Source organism: Chionomys nivalis, chromosome 17, assembly GCF_950005125.1.
Source record: "Chionomys nivalis chromosome 17, mChiNiv1.1, whole genome shotgun sequence".
NCBI lineage: Eukaryota > Metazoa > Chordata > Mammalia > Rodentia > Cricetidae > Chionomys > Chionomys nivalis.
The window spans coordinates 32549155-32565982 of record NC_080102.1 but is presented as its reverse complement, the minus strand read 5'-3'; the positions used below and the strand labels follow the sequence as shown (position 1 = coordinate 32565982).

At 55.6% G+C, this 16828-nt stretch overlaps 1 protein-coding gene across 7 annotated transcripts in view; it reads right to left on the bottom strand.

The window, feature by feature from the left end:
* The window catches only part of Adgrb1 (adhesion G protein-coupled receptor B1), a 70317-nt gene that overhangs the window by 33368 nt on the left and 20121 nt on the right, over window positions 1-16828 (bottom strand). For 5 of the 7 annotated variants that reach the window (XR_009058484.1, XM_057792437.1, XM_057792439.1 and 2 more), the window contains exons 3-17: window positions 15198-15359; window positions 14373-14483; window positions 13813-13977; window positions 13556-13719; window positions 13107-13281; window positions 12422-12586; window positions 12215-12316; window positions 10738-10844; window positions 10394-10588; window positions 9663-9731; window positions 9059-9167; window positions 6538-6681; window positions 5961-6036; window positions 5669-5771; window positions 4300-4343 (exon numbers count right to left, since the gene is read on the bottom strand). Coding sequence is in view for 6 of the 7 variants with exons in the window: in XM_057792437.1 (XP_057648420.1) it covers window positions 4300-4343; window positions 5669-5771; window positions 5961-6036; window positions 6538-6681; window positions 9059-9167; window positions 9663-9731; window positions 10394-10588; window positions 10738-10844; window positions 12215-12316; window positions 12422-12586; window positions 13107-13281; window positions 13556-13719; window positions 13813-13977; window positions 14373-14483; window positions 15198-15359 (1891 nt within the window). In the remaining variant the exon portion in view is untranslated. Of the gene's footprint in view, window positions 1-4299; window positions 4344-5668; window positions 5772-5960; window positions 6037-6537; window positions 6682-9058; window positions 9168-9662; window positions 9732-10393; window positions 10589-10737; window positions 10845-12214; window positions 12317-12421; window positions 12587-13106; window positions 13282-13554; window positions 13720-13812; window positions 13978-14372; window positions 14484-15197; window positions 15360-16828 lie in introns of all 7 variants that reach the window. The other 2 variants (XM_057792438.1, XM_057792442.1) reach the window with 1 other exon arrangement.

The following is a 16828-nucleotide window of genomic DNA, read 5'->3' as shown; positions in this document are numbered from 1 at the left end:
GACTTTTAAAAGAGATGCTTTTGACAGTGTCCTGAAAGGGTCCCTGAGGTAGTCCTGGGCCCACTGGGAGTCTCCGAGCCTTCGGTTAGGCTCTTTGGCGGTGAACCTGGTTGCGACAGTGTAGTAGGAAGCTCTTTGAGGGACATGGGTGGACCTAGAGGGACTTGGCAGTCGACCCAGGAAAGGATCTAGAATCTGGAAAGGAGCATTCTGTGGACAGGGACAGCCCTGCCAATGCCTGAGGTTGGAGCTCTGGCCTTCCTGCATGGGTTGAGAGGGAGGGGAGACAGAGTTCAGTTGCTGTGACCATCCATCCATCACTGTGGCACTCTGCCCACCTGCCAGAGTAGCCAGATGAAGCCGGTCCTTGTGCTCTTTCTGCCCGCTTCCTATGACACTGGCCTCTTCCTCAGGTACCTGCTTGCCCTCTGAATCTCATCCCCATTCAGTCATTCACCCTGTACCCCCACAGTCCACACCTCGCTCCACCCCACTCCTGAGAAGCTCACCTTGCTCACTCTGCCTAACCCTGTCTACCATGACCTACTCACCCGCCCAGCCCTGCTTCCTGCTGCCCACTCCCGCTCGCGAATAATTCCTCATCCTAACGGGTGGCAGGAGACTCTGGAAATACACAGGTGACTGTCACTGCCCCCCTCAGTGGAGACACACAAAGCTAGGGCCCTGTAGGGATGCAGCATGAGTAGTGTATTGCAGCAAGTATCGCCCCCTTCCTCCCCACTTCTTACCCCAGGCTCTCACAGCCACTGGCCAGGCTTCTATAAGGGGGTAAGAGACAGACCGCTTGAACCCTATTGCCAACCTAGAGTTCAAGACCCAGATTCGGTGACAGATACTGCATGAAGGACTAGGGTTACGTCAGAGGCTCTGAACAAACGTTTAAGGAGCCTAGACAGACATCTCCAATGTGGACGTCTTCCTTCCTGGAGGGAAGGCAGGAGAAGAGGCTACACTGTGGCGGCCTCTGGCTTGTTCTCCACATGAACATGCCACACTGCCCACTATCACATGTAAACGACAGGGTGATCCTCTAAGCATGTGCCATACACGGAATGAATGTCAACAAATACAGTGGTTCCAACAGAGACAAGGAACAGGGCTCAGCCTAGGACCAAGATCAGGGTTCAGTGTGTGATATGAGGGTCAGCATCCAGTATGTGGCCGTGGTCAGAGCTCAGTGTGTGACAAGGATCAGGGCTCAGTGTGCACCCAGGGTGAGGGTCTCAGCAAGTGATCAGGTCAGTACTCAGTGTGTGAGCCAGATCAATGCTCAGTGCATGGCCAGAATCAAGGCTCAGTTCATGTGCAGAACTAGTGCTAAGCATCTGACCAGGGTCAGGACTCAGTTTGTGATGAGAGTCGGCATTTAATATCAGAGCAGGACTGGGGTTCAGTGTGTGACCAGGGTCCCAGCAAGCTTAACCTGTGACCATGAACAGCATTTGACTAGAGTTATAGCTCAATGTCTCAGAGTCAGGACTCAGTGTATGACTAGTGTCTGGTCTCAGTCCACTTCCGGCTAGGGATGGGCTCTACCCTAGATTATGATGATTTGGTTATGCGTCACAAAGTACAAAAAGGTTACCCTTTATCAGGTGACAGTCACAGGAAGTGCTCCTCTCCCCCTAGTGGCCAGGCCATTCTTTGGTCCCTAGTCCTCTCCTCAGCCAAGCACGGGCAAGCACAGGCCGCACACTGGCGGATAGGCACTGGTGGAAGTGGGCCAGCGCTCTGCCACTCATCCCACTTTAGACAACGGGAGAGCACTCACGAAAGGGGGAGCACTCACATTTACAAGCCACAGTCACAGCAAATGCAACGACCACCAGTTGTGACATGAAGAGCCACTCAACGGAGAACAGAGGAGTTACCAGGGCCTGGGGAAGTTACAGAAGCCAGCCTGCCCACCATCCAGCCTCCCTCCAGCCTCAGCTTAAGGGTTCTAAGTGCCTGTTCCGAGCAGTCTCCTCAGCCACCACTGGGTTTTCGGCTGGCTACAGCCTTTGGAGGCCTTGTGACCTGTAAATCGATGGTGTGTGTGTGGGGGGGGGGGGGGACTTGTGTCTCTACTTAGGCACGGGCCACTCAACTGAATTATAGGTATTATTCTGCTGTCCTGGGGCCTGACCTTTCATGGTCCACTTCTCTAGGGCTGGGGTAGAGCATGCTTAGGGTGACTGAGGTCAAGGTCACTGCCCACAGAGATAGGACTGGTGGAGGCCACTCTAACTTGTAACATCTGACGGCTCGCCATGGTAGTTTAACAGCCCTGATCCCATCCAGTATCAGGCAGCTACCAGCTCCAAGAATAGGAGCCTCAACTCAAGGGGTGTCTGATGGGTTATGGCCTGGCAGGGGACAGTGTCCTTGACTCACCAGAGAAGTCAGAAACATGGATGGGGCTATCCCCACTAGGAAGCTGGTCGTTATTACTAGCAAGAGGGAGGGTTTTGCAGGGCACCAATATGGACTAAGAAGGTGAACAGGTTGGCTATCCCCACAAGGGGTCACTTCCAGCTGTGAACTGCAAAGCCCCAACATGCCCATGGCAGTCCCAGGGTGAAGCTGCGAGCCAAGAACTTAGAACCATTCTCACTTTTCATTTTTGCATCCGTCTCTGATCTTGTATCCAAAGAGCACATGTCACTCACAACACCTGCAGCAATCCATAGACACCCTAAGGCTGCCCTTCCAGGCTACAGGAATCTCAGTCTGGTGTCACATCCGCAGCACACAGGCCCACGTCCTGCAGGGGAGGCAGCATGGCCTGGCTCTGCACTCATGACATTACCTTGGCAATGGCTATTCCTTCTGCTGAGATACTTGTCACCATGAGTATTGTCACCCGCCACACAGAGCTCGCTGGAACTCTTTGTTGAAATCACAACATGTACACACGGAGACCACCATGTCCCTGTTCAAAAAGATACCACACAGCCGGGCGGTGGTGGCGCACGCCTTTAATCCCAGCACTCGGGAGGCAGAGGCAGGAGAATCTCTGTGAGTTCGAGGCCAGCCTGGTCTACAAGAGCTAGTTCCAGGACAGGCATCAAAAACTACAGAGAAACCCTGTCTATAAAATCAAAAAAAAAAAAAAAAAAGGTACCACACAACCTACTGCAGAGCCTTCTGAACCCTGTTGGTATAGGACAGGACCTGACATTGGTTTGGACCAGTTATTTTTTTTAAAACTATGCACTGTTCCTCTTTTCTGGCATGGAGGAAATGAGGGTTGGGACCTCACAGGACAGTCATCAGTGGTCACAGTCACTTGATGGATGGTAGATAACTATTCCCACACAACAGTTCACTGCTTCCTACCATTGCCTCTCCATGATGCCTTCGGTCCATGCTTTCCCAGACCCCTTGAGCCCTTCAAGCCTTCCAGCTGGTGCCCTGACTGCACCTCTCTGGGAACCTTCTTCCTTTCCCAGGCTACTCACTCGAGGGACCTTCCCTGTTGCCTAGGACACGTCCATCACCGCACAGCCCACAGCACTGGGGCTTGGTACACACCTGACAGTGCCTGGGCCCACTTGAGCTCCCACGGCACTCGGCCCAGGGAAGACAACAAGGTCTCTGTACCTTCTTCCAACCAAACCATCTTAAGCACACACCAAGGCCCATGAGCACAGTCCACCACCAGGCCTCCAGTTTGTAAACCTTCACTGTAAGCACAGTGACCTTCCTGGCTTCTGTGAACACTATTCCAGCCTTCCACATACTTCCTTCCCCCTCCGGAGGCCCCTCCTCACCTCCCTGTCACTTCACGTAGCATCTTATTCCAGTCACAAGGCTACACTCCATGACAGTGCCCCGGAGCAGGCTTATGCCCACTATGCACTTGAAAAAAAGTCTGAATTCAGGGTCCAGGGTCATACGATGTTGCTAGAGACACCTGGGGTCCTTGCCCCGACTGATTATTTGGAGTCTCGGGATCCTCAACCCCGATGCTGTCTTAGTCCACACAGTCACATTTCTGATTTTTAACGCTTGATACCTGCTCCAAACCCAACATAGGACAGGGTAGCTTGGATGCCCCACTTCAGCATCTAGCTAGGACATACCTCACTGGCCCTCCTCCCCCGTGCCATGGACTTCCCTAGAATAATAAGTATGGTTGGTCACAGACCTGGACAGAAAGAAGGGGAGAGCCATGCAGGTGTACCCGTGGACAGGGGACCAGGGAACAGTGGCACCACTATCTAAAACCGACCACACTGCAAGTTCTCCCGCTACCCCGGGGGCCCTGGGGCCACCAAGCCCCAAAGGACTTACACGTCTGTCTCATCCCACAGGATACAAGTCTGGTTGGTGGTTCCCTGAGAGAGAGAGAGAGAGGGGGGGGGGGTCAGGGCCACTGCCACCTCTAGCCATAGCCTGGGTCACTGAATACACTCGTGGGGGCACTACCTATGATGCTGACACCATCCCCCAAGAGACTGCATCGTGTGATGTAAAAAACTAAATTCAAGCAGAGAAGACTGAATCAAGGTTAGTTAGACCTGGCTTGACAACCCCCCACCCCACCCCCACCCCCGCCACCAATGCCCAACACATGGCTTCAAACAGTTCCTATGCCTTCTCCGGTTCAGACCCCATGACAGGGCTGGGCTGAAGGACAAAGCCCTGTCTGAATGGGAAGGGGCTAGAGTGCCTAGGGGAAGCTAGCCCCGCTGTTGCTGTCCTTGGTCCTGGAAGTAGGACCGTGAGAGCATCGCAGGGCACCATCCCTGAGAGGGCTACTGACTGGGCTCAGCACTGGAGAGATGGGAGCGGCCACGGTGGGGCTTGTCTATGCTCACAGTAGCTCCACACCCTGAGCATTCATGAGAGTTACTTGTTCTTGTTTGGTAAGGGAAGGAAGCCAAGATGTAGAGAAGGTAAGCAGCTCCCCCAAGGCCACACAAGAGGAAAGGACAGGTTTGGTTTCTTCCTGAGGCTTCCCACACCTCTGGTCTGAGGCCTGGGGCCTGGCACTGCCATGTTCTGGCTGAGTGATGCAGTTGCCTTGCTCCTCTGGGGTTCTTACTCAACCCACCCGGAAGCAGAGACAATGGGTTGCTGGGGCCTCAGCTCTAGTCTCTGAAAAGCCATAGGAGAGGACTGATTTCCCTGCCCCCAGTTTCCTTGTGCTTATCAAAGAATTCTTGGAGCTGGGGACCTGCCAGGGTTGCTCAGCAGTAGTGGGCTGGAGTCCTGGGAATCTGGGAAGGATGCTCTTGGCACAGCCATCCCAGATGTCCTGAATGACATGGCCTGGTGGTCAGCCCCGACTCTGGCAGAAGGTGGCTCTCACATGCTCCCAGCAATGTGGACTGGGAAGGGAGTCTGGAGACTTAGTTGGGGTGGATGGCCTGTCACACAGCTCTCAAGGATCCTGGGCCATGGGCACAGGGAATAGTGAGAGGATCCCTTTGAGGGATCAGGGTCTGGAGTGGGTTAGAGTCAGGGGGCAGGTCGGGAAGGGGCTGAATTTTACTATCTACATGAACCCGCTCCTGGGTGAGTCCCTAACTCTAAGACTCAGTTTCCCCACTTGGAATTTAGATGAGAACCACTTCGACTGTGCCCGAGAAGGATGTGCAGGGACACACTCAGAACTGATGGAAGTGCCCGTGTACCTATGCATATGGGCAGCACTCACGTTGTACATGTGGGCGAACTCGATCTCCAAGGGCGTGAGCAGAGATCGAGGTGGGGGCTTCACAGTCACGGAGATGACCTTAGAGTTGAGGACGGTGGTGTTCCTGGGGACATCAAAGCATCAAAGGCTGTCAGAGGTGTGGAATGGCACTGAGCCAGCCTTGTAGCCCAGCCCCCAGTCCCAATGGGGTGCTTTGTCCCACATCACCAGTCACCACCATGCCCAACCCACCAGCTTCTTCCTGACCTCCCATAGGAACCCAGGCTAGCTATCCCCTTTCCATGACACCTACCTTTGCAGGGCCAGGAAGCTCCCCAAATTTCGGTAGAGCACAGTACCAACTACGAACACAGATGAGTCATCGGCCTCTGGAAGGAAGCATGTGTTACCCCAACCCTGCTACTGCCCCGCAACCTGGACCTCACCCCCATCTATTGGGTCACATCCAAGGTACCAACAAGAGAAAGTCTATTCCACCACAGATGTTGAGGTGCAGCTTGGATCTGGGGTACCAGTCTGGATCTACATGGGTAAAGAGAACTAGTTCATCTCTTCAAGGGACCCCACAAGAGATATGGGGAAGCAAGATACATTTCTTTCCCTGGGAACCAATGTCCTTGTTGTGTGATCCACCCAGTCCCTTCCAGTCTGCTTAGACTTCTGGCTTAGCGTGGTCCCCAGGCACTGTCCTATGGAGGAAAGGAAGAGGCTCCTGCATGGAGATGACCTCAGGAATAACGAGGTGTACCAGGGATGCTCCCTGTCACTGGAGACAACGCACAAAACCCTTTGAGACACATCCCAGGATGACGATCCTCAGATTCTGGGACCCTGGTTCTTAGCAGGCCCATCCCACTCGGAAGCCTCACCTGCCAACCCTGTGGAAAACACACTTTTGGACACGGTGACTCTGTCCTCTGGCACCTTGGCCCAGTCTCCTGTGGCACGCCAGCCCTTCATAGGGAAGCTGATGTCGGTGGCCCCACTGGCCGGAAGCTTGTGGATGCTGAGCACTAAGGCGGGGGACAGCAACACAAACAGAGCCTCACTGCCTGGAATGGCAGTCAGCTGGGACCCAGGCAGCAGGCCTTGGTGCAAGAGGATGGTACGGTTTCCTGAGGCGAGGGGTGGTCAGGCTGCTGTTACACACGAGCTACAAGCCTGTAGACCCTAGGCCCCACACGTGCTCGTTCCTCTACAGGCCTCTGTTCCCAGATAAGTGAAAACCCCAGAGCCTAGGGCTGGCTGGTGAGGACTGTATGAGACATCAGGCCAGAATCCTTATAGGAAATCTTATCCTTGATGATTCAGATCCGACCAGGCCCTGTCCAGCCTGGTTAGTACCGAGGCTTAGTCTCAGCCACTGTGGTCAGGAAAAGGTGTGGGCACATGATCTCTACAAGAGCAAGGCAGCCATCTTGGTTCCCACCATTCCTCACTGGGGTCATGAGTCAGCTCTGAGACCCACTCTCCTCTATAAAGGGGCGGGGGGGGGGGATGACTGAGCTTCAGGCATGAGATCTCTCTATTTGGGTGGGAGGCCTTGGTGGGGGAGGAGCAGCAGGTGTGGAGGGAGAATTCTGGGTAGTGTAGTCAGGTAGGATGCCACTGTCCTGTACCCCAGCCTGGCAAGCCTCCACCAGGCAGAGGACCAGTCCCTGGGGCTCTCCCAGCTCACTCAGGACCAGGTTCCAGTCTAGCGCCAACCTCAGCAGGACGGTCCTTTCTCCACCTCAGGGAACATCCTAGAGGACTTCCCTGCCTGCCACCCCACTTCCCTCCAGCGCATGTGCACTGGCCCAGTGATCCAAGGGCCCAGGGGACAGGGCTGAGAGACAAAGGGAGGGCCCCAGTAAGAGAGGTAGCTTTTCCAGTTCCATCCATGCTCTCTGGGTACACACTCCACCCTTCAACTAGTGCCACAGCCTGGGGTTACTTGTAATGATGAGGGAGAAAGCGAGCTGCTGAGCTACAGGCCATGCACCCCAGGCACGGTCCTTGTGTTTTCTTTCTACCCTTGCTCTGTTCCACCGACTCTGCCTGGCCAGGTTCAGCAGCCTCCCCACCTGGCCCTGCCCTCCTGGGACCATGACGGCATGCCCCTGCCTTACCAGAGGCCATGGGAACAGAGACAAGCCTCCCTCTGAATGTCAGCACCCAGCTGGTCCTTGGGGCTGAGTTTCCCAGGGAATGAGCACACCACCTCATTTGACACATATTTTGGGTCCCAACTGCACGCAGGGCCATTACAGGTGCTGAGGAGACTGTGTGGGCAGCAGAGCCCTCTGGGGTGCTCACGGAATGGGGACATGGCCTGTCAGTAGTGGCAATAAAGTGGGGTGATGTTCCCATACAGAGCAGCCAGACAAGCCTCCTGCAGAGGACAAGAAAAAGAGGGACATGTCCCAAGGAGAGGAGAGGGCAGGGAGGGAAGAATCTAGAAGTGGCAGAAAGCAAAGGGATAGATGAGATGGCCCCGTGGGCGGAAGGCAGGGAGATAGAGAGGCAGAAACATGTGACTCCCAGATCCTGTGAGGGGAAGCAGCATCGGGCCCAGACCTGGGCTTTTAGAGACCTGGGATGGCAGGCTCATATGGACACTGGGGCTTTTGGGAGCTTGAGAGAAGGTATGGCACTGAAGGCTGATGGAGACTGGGGCCTAGGCTGGAGGGTCAGGTAAGCAAGAGGCCCAGTGACGAAGAAGGGTAAAGTTAGCCTGAAGTGCAAAGGGCCAGTCTGACCTGGTGGAGGTGGAGGTAGGGGAGGGAGTTAGAGAGGAGACAGGTGTCAGTCTAGGGCAGAGTGGGGACTCCAAGGCCAGAGCACAGCGGCCTCATGCTGGAACAGTGGGCACTAGTGAATGAGTTGGGGACAGAGCTGGTGAAAGAGTAAAGCCAGATGAAGACTCAGAGTGGATCACATCCTCAGGGGGATGCAGAGCTGACACCTGGATGGGGTCATCTCAGCATTGGCGTGTATTTGTGAGTACAGGTAAGAGTTACTCTCAGGCCCACTGACCAGTCTACAGCTTCACTCTTACAATACAGGAAGGAGGAAACTGTAACCAGGCAAATGCCAGTCCCCTGCCCCACTGCACCAAGGTTCTATAGGCTGGAGGGCAGTAAAACAGCAGCTGCAGAGGTGGCTTTGGGGTGACAGGATGAGGTGAGCCTCAATCCCAGGGGTGGCTGGACTCCTGCATGGGTCCCTGGCATGGGATCTCCAGGTCCCAAAGGGCTCCTGATAGGAACCCTCTGAACTTGACCGAAGCCCCAGGCTAGTAAGTGATGCCAATCAGAGGCTGCAGAAAGGTGGGGTCATTGGTTCCTTACAGATGAAAAAAATAAGGCAGGAACCCAGAAGCACAGGACCAGGCCATGGGGGGCTTACCCAGATTGTCGGTCACCTGGTAGGCATCCCTCAAATCCTTCATGCGGAAGCCGATGACATCTACAAAGTCCTCCACCAGCCGGAAGAGCTCCTTGGCGTTGGGACCCATCTGGGGTAGGGAAAGGTGGAGGAGCTCAAACTGGGGGAGGTGCCTTGTCCTCCTGCCTCCTCCCCTCCTCTGCTGTCTCTTTTTTTCTAGGCCCTATGGGTCATTTCCTTGCAAAGCAGGGTATCAGGCTGCTGACCTCTGAGTGCCCATTTGCATTTTACCCACAAGCTCAGAGGCCCAGAGCTGCTGCTGGGCACATGGCAGGGGCTCCTACGCTGTAGGAAGGAAAAGTGTTCCAAATACCCACCGAGAGGGCTACTGCCCTGGGGTTAGTGTGATAAGAGGTTTGAGGTCAGCTAGAAGGGAGGGAGTGGTTGGGGAGAGTCACCACACCCTCTCCTCTGGACGTGCTCAGTGATGTTAACATGGGTGGAGAAACAAAGCCTACCAAAGCCAGGCCCTACCATGGCTGACCTGGGATGTAGGAGGCCTAGAGCTGCCTGCCCCTATCCTGATCCCATGGCTAACACGAGGGCTCCAGACCTCCACACATACCAACTGCGCCTCCTCCCACTTGTCCCGGTTCTCCTCCGCCAGCAGGTTGCTGATGATCTGGACAAAGTTCTAGAAATAGGAAGGGCCAATGGAAAGGGAACAAGGCTTCAGTGTGTGATGGAGATCACAGCTCAGCCTAGGCCTAGGATAAGGGCTCAGTTTAGACTAGAACCAGGGCTCAGTGAATGACCAAAATCAGGACTCAGTCAGTGACCAGGATCCAAGCTGTGTGGGACCAGGATCAGAGCACAAAGCGTAGCCAGAATCAAATCAAGGCTCAGTGTATGATCAGGGTCTGGACTTATATGTGACCAAGGCCAGGGCTCAGTGTGTGAGCAGGGACAGGGCTCAGTGTGTGAGCAGGGACAGGGCTCAGTGTGTGAGCAGGATCCAGGATTATGACTTAATCCATAACTAGTATGGTCTGGATCAAGGCTCAGTCTTTGACCAAGGATAGGGTTCAGTATATCATCAGGGTCAGAGGTCATTGTGACCAGGATCAGGACTCAGTATGCAAACTGGATTGGGACTCAGTATATGATCTGGATCAGATATTATCCTATGTCCAGGTCAGGATTCAGCATGTAACCAATCATGTTTAAAGCTCACTGTCATGGTGGGGTCACAGCCCCGCCAACACTCAACACTGGGACTTAGTCTGACTGGGATCTGGGTTGGTTCCTCTGATATTTCCTCAAGTTTTCTCCCCTGGGGCTGCCCCTGGGAGTCACCTGCACATCCCCGGGTGTGGGGCTGTAGTAGGCCCTGCGGAATATCTCTGTCATGTTCCTCAGGACATCAATGGTGGAGAGCAGGTCGCCGCTGTAGCTGGTGCCATCCTGCGAGATCTCCAGCAGGGTCTGGATGACCTCCGAGACTCCTTCCCCTGGCAACCCACGCTGAGCCTTGGCCAGATGCTCTCGGGTCTAGGGAGATGGAGAGGGCTGGATGCTGTCACTGCTGCGGGTCACAGGCAGGTGGGGGCCAGGAGCTTTGATGCCTGGAGGCCCCCACAGTCCCAACCTCACGTTCAAAGAGAAGGGACGTTTCCCAGAGCCCCTGGGGCCAGCCTCACCATCATTTGGATGTTCCGGTAGTCGATAGAGACGCAGCGGATGTAGGTGGGAGGCTCCCAGTAGGCGATGCCTTCCTCGTCCAGCTCACAGCGGCGCAGGATGAGGCCTGGAGAAACTCTACTTCTCATATGACTGCTCACCAAGGAGCTCTGGGGTCCCACCCACAACTCTCAGGCAGGAGGGCTCTGTTTGGGACCCTAGCAACCTCGAGGCAAGCCTATGTGCCACATACTTCAGTCCTACTCTAGGTCCCTGGAGACCTGGAGAGCAGCAGGCACCAGAACTTCAGGAACTTTGCTGGGTGGAGGTGGGATCCTCAGCTAAGCAGTGGCTTCTGGGTTCAGCCAGAGCCTCTCTTGGAGTCTTGCAATATAGAGACTTAGGGACAGCTGTTCTCTAGCCCCTTGCCATGTCCTGACACATCCACAGGGCTTCAGGGACCTTGCTGGCCCCTGGACACTGGTGTAGCCTCCTGGGGCCACTTGGTATAAAAAATCAACAGCTTGAAACACAAGCTCGCTCTCAGAGGACCCCCAGAAAGATTTCTGAGCAGGGACAGCAGAGTAAATAAATACACGGTGACAGCTACATGGAATGGTTCCAGCCCTATCACCTGACAGGAACCATAGAGTGGCTGATGCAGAAGTCTGGGCTACGAACTTAGACAGGAGCAACAACAAGGGAAAGACAGTGACTATGAAGGTAAAGAAATATCAGGGGAGGACACCGAGAGGGATGGGGAGGGATGGGAGCTGTCTTTCACTGTTTCTCGGGGTTTGCAACATGCCAGCAAGACAGAGTAACCAAGGATACAAAACAGTGTAGCCAAGGATAAAGAGAGCAGGCATGACTCGCAATATTCAGTGCCTATCACCTCCCCTGCACGTATTTGGTCACTTCACCCACTGCCCACAGCAGCCCAATGCAAAAGATCACCTGAAGTCCTCATTTCATGGAAGAGAAAACTGAAACTCAGAGAAAACTAAGTCACTTCCCCAAAGCAATATAGCAAACAAGGGCACAGCTGGGATTTGAGCTGGCTTCTCAACCTCCTTCCCTGTGACCTCCCAGATATGAAAACTACTCACACTCTTTCAAACCAAGTGAAGAAGACCAATGCCTTCCCCATGGAGTCCACCCCGCTTTTCATACCCTCTGAAAGTACCCCACCCGTCTTCAGGGATGACAGGGGACTATAACTACCGGTGTTCAAAGGCAACTTCTCTCCTACAGAATGCAAGCCCATGGTAGGTATGCCGATTGCCCTATGCCTGCTTCCCACCAGTACAGGGGCAATGGCATCAGGTTCACAGAGCTGTCTATGTTCAAAGGGAACTCTCAAAGGAGACCATGGCATGTGCCCTGACCCTTGTGAACTCGAGACACAATGGCTGCCATGATGTCCCATCTGGTGCCATCTGGCATGAGCACACCCAAGAGCTGTATGAGCAGGGCCTCTCGGACCACCATTTTTACCTGTGGCATTGCGGGGACACCGGACTGCAGCCACCTCTCCAGCTGGGGTTTCCTTCCAGACCACGGCCCCAAAGTTGTCTTCATCACAAATTTCATGGGGCTCTGTGAGGGGCCAGACAGTGAGGTGAACAGGGTTTGGAATGAGGGGCCGTGACAGTCAGTTGTTCCCAGTCCCTCTGAGCTAGTATGCAGTGGGAAGGCTCTCACCAGGACATCGTTGGGCACCACACTGTCGGTACTCATCCTGGGGGCCCTGGCAGGCCGCTCCCCCGAAGAAAGGCCCGGAGCAGACACGTTCCCGTCGCTGGCTGCCACCCCCACACGTGACGCTGCAGCTGCCCCACGACGCCCAGGCCTGCCACTTGCCGTCCACTGCAAGGGTGGCCAAACATAAGACACAGGTGACAGGAAGCAGAGGTGGGACCCAGGATCAGTTGGGAAGTGGGGCCAGAGATCGGGGCGGGGACATAAACAGTATTCAGATAAGACAAGGAAAAAAGCTCCAGGAGTGTTGGGGCAGGGCCATGAGGAGACAGAAAACTGAGGTCAGTGGAGGAGAGATCTGAAACCAGCTTGCCTCAAAAAGAAGTCAGGTGGCACGTGCAGCTGAACCCTGCCACCTGACCACGACTCCACCGCTCCCTCCTGAACCGGACTAACCCTTCAGCCAACCCCACCACTCTGAACTGCACCGGACCCTACCATTTCCATCCTGTACTTCAGCTCCGACACCCTAGCCAGCACCCTGACCTGAGCACCACACTACCCTGTACCCCAGGCCCACCTCCACCACCCTGTACTTCCATCCTAATACCCTAACCCGCATCCTAATGCCCCCGTTTCCACCCTATACCCACCACCCTTTCCCTGAGCCCCGCGAGGGCGTCCTGACCTGGGCACTGCTGCAGGAAGCAGTCTCGAGTTTCCACCCAGTGGCCCTGGCACTCAGCGCCTCCGTAGGAAGGACCATTGCACTCTCGAGTCCTCTGCTGGCGGCCTTGGGAGCAACTGGCGGAGCAGGTGCTCCAGCTAGACCATTCATTCCAGTTTCCGTCCACTGCCCGGCCCGGGGGAAGAAGGGAACAGGAAGCTGGTGTGAATATCCAGCACCCCGAAGCCTGGCCTGGGACACACTAAAACACCCCCGGGGCATCACGCAGCAACCCACCTGGGACTAGGAAAGGAATGCCACAAGGTCACACCTCAACCTAGCATAGTTTGAATTTTTAACCCCTCAGCACCCTGAGGTAAACCTGAGGTGGGTCAAGCTGGGTCCCTGGACGGGCCAGTGCCTGCTGGGCCCATCCCCAACACCCAGCCACGCACTCCCTCTCACCTACCAGGGCACAAGGCAATGTTGCAGAACTTCGTTTGCTTCTCGGGACCTTCACAGGGGTTGCCTCCAAACTGCGGGGGCCTGCAGGTGCGTGTGCGGTCACGAAAGCCACGGCCACAGGTACTGGAGCAGAGGCTCCACGGTGACCACTCATCCCAGGCCCCGTGCACTGTGGAGAAAGATGGGAAGCCATCGGGCTATTCCCCAGCCCAGAGGCACCACCCTGCTACCCAAGCCCCGCCCCGTGCTCGGCTCCACCCACCTGGACACACGGCCGAGTTGTTGCAGAGCCGCTGCTCCCTCAGAGGCCCACTGCACTGAGTGCTGTAGGAGGATGACACGCAGAAGCGGGTGCGGGTCTGCCAGCCCTCGCCGCAGGTGCTGGAGCACACGCTCCATGGGGACCACTCCTCGGCTGCTGGGTCACCTGTGGGTCCAGCCCTGCAGCATCATGGGCCTGCCATGCCCCCTCCCATAAGGCGGCGCCAGATTTGGAGGCCCACTGGGGAGGCAGGACCTTGCTATGGGGTAACAGGCCACAGGCTGGGGTCCGTGTCTCAAAATAGCCTATTTTCCCCAATGGCTGGAAGCCCCAGGGTCTGGGTCTGGCTGGGGCAGGCTTCTATTCTATCAGCTCCCCTAAGCCAGTCTGCATGGAGCAGGAGTCTGGCACCAACTAGATAAGATGAGCAATAAGCTATTAGAATTATTATTGGCAACTAGTAGCCCTTACTAACCTGGCCCCAGAAGCCAGCTGTCTCCCCCTCTCCCCGCCTAGGGCTGTGTGTGTGTAGGCCAGTCCTACCCATCCTGCCAGCTCACCAGTCTGGGGGGATGGGAACCCAAACTGCTGCAGCTCATCTCCGAACTCCTCACGCCGCCGAGCGTCCGTTGACCGCAGAGACTGACTCCGTGAGCTGGTGCGCCCAGTGGCTGTGGGATGGGTTCAGGTCAGCATCCCTGTGTGATTCCCTCTGCCCTTGGCTACAGGTGGGCAGCTACTGTCACCAGAGCAATTTAACCCCAACGGACAAGTGGGGGGCCCCACCCATGGCACCAACTCTTCAGCTCACTATGGGCCCCTCTGTGAAGTCCCTCCAGGACCACAGGAAGGACAACCCCTTAGAGTGTCTCCTGCCTCCTCCTACCCAACATCGCATCCCTTCCTCTCTGTGAGATATGCATAGGCCTCCCCAGGCTCCTGAGAAGAGCTGTCTCCTCAGGAAAGTGCATCCAACGAACCAAAACAAAACCTGAAGAGTGACAGTCTCATTAGAACTTGATTTAACTTTATGGAAGCAGCTAAAAAATGCATGAGGTCATTAGAAAGCCTTATTAGAGAAATACATCCCGGAGGCTTATCCTGCTGGAGCTGACTGGCTTGGCTGCAGCGCGCTTGCGGGGCAGCCTCAAGAATCCCAACCATCTGATAAGGAAGCCTTATTTAGTCCCACCTAGCTCCAGGTACCCCACTTCCTCCTGGGTCAAATCTCCGCCTCTAAGCAACCAGGGCCCCAATCACTGTCGGCTCTTCAAAGCCCCGCCCACCTTCTTCCCATTGAAGCCCTAGCCTAGCGTCCCTACACTGGCCCTTCCAGGCTTGGTCTCGCCCACCACGTCAGCCCCACCCATGCCCTGCCCACTCACGGCCACAGGCCTTGCGGTTGCACAGACGTCCTTCTTCCAGAACGCCCTCACAGCCTCCGCCCTCCACGCCAGGGGTGGGCAAGCAGGTACGGGTTCGAGTTTGCAGACCTCCACCGCAGTCCCGCGTACATTCACCCCACAAGGACCACAGTTTCCAGCCACCTGGGGAAACAAGAGTGAGACTCGGGGTCCTGCCATTTTGGGGGTCCAGCGGAGACCAAAAGAGGTGGTTGTGGGCTTTGAAAGAGTAAGCAGAGGTCAGGTCTGGATGGGAAGACAGCAAGGCAAGGCGAGTCCATGGGGAACTTTGCCCCTAGGTCAGGGCTCCTTCTAGAGAGCTTGTGTCAGTTCTGAGTCAGAGGGTCCTTGGTAGGTCTGGGACAAATACACACTGCTGTTCAGGGCTGCCTTGCTGAGTAGACTGTCAGCCCCTGCCCACCCATGCTCCCTACAGTGTGAGGCCTGGAGACCAGTGTAGGCCACCATTCAGAAACACATAGATCCAGCCTCCCTAGGGCCCTCAAACCCCTGAGATTATTTCCTCACATTACTGTCTATGTGAGAACCTGCGAAGCCCTCCACTTTCCCACGCCAGAGCATGAGGTAGAGAGTAGCCACTCCCACAACTGGTAGCCCAGAAACCTTCCTTAGACAGATCTGCCCACCTACTAAGCAAGGCGAGGATAAATAAGTCTAGGACACTCATGGCTACACCAGGCTTAAGTAGTGATGGGAAGGAAGAGGCCCTATCTCCTGAGGTGAGAACTCAGAGGTGAAGGGTCCCAGAGCAGTCCCACCTGATGGCTCCGTGGGCCTCGGCCTCATCTCAAGGACAGTCAACTTCAGGGTTTGGAAAGAACTACAGCCAGAACCTGCCTCTCCCCTTGCCTCTGCTTGGCTGCACCAGCAGGGGGCGCTGGGTTCCCAGGGAGTAAGCGGCTCTTTGGTGGGGCTCACCCTTCTGAGATGGGTAGGTTGGGAAGGACCATCTTCCATGCCCCTGTGCCTGTTATAGAGACCCCAAAACCTAGTCTGTCCAGGTGTCAAGCTAGGGAGTCAGGGTTTCAAGATCTGAGTAATGGTTTTAAGCACGGAGGATCCTGTCTCAAAGCCATCTTCGCTTCACCAGCAGAGCCCCAAGGGTGGGGGCAAGGGCATAGCAAGGATACGGGGAAAGGTAAGAAGTGACAACCCCAAGACAAAGTTGAGAGCGAGAGGGCAGAGCGTCTCCAGCACAGCCTCACGTGCATCATAGGTAGGGCAGGACAGCAGCTGTCCACAGACCGGGCCCAGGTGGCCGCTCTGAGGCTGCTGGTCACATGCTCTAACTCAGGACAAGCAGGAGCAGCTCTCAACCAGGTCAGACTCCAGGTCTTGAACCAAATAGGATTCCAGATCTCTGCCCCACCCACCAGCCCCAGGAAGGCCACCTGCCAGGACCAACCAGGGCCCAGCTTTCTGGCCTCAGGAATCTCACCTGCCTCAGTCATTCCTGTCTCATGATTCCAGGCAAAGGAGCCAGGGAGTCTTTGATTCAGGCCCGGGGTGGGGTCAGGGTTCTGGATCCTTCCTGTGCCCCCTCACTGCTCCAGCCCAGCCCCCACAAGGAAGCCTGAGTGATGTGAAAACTG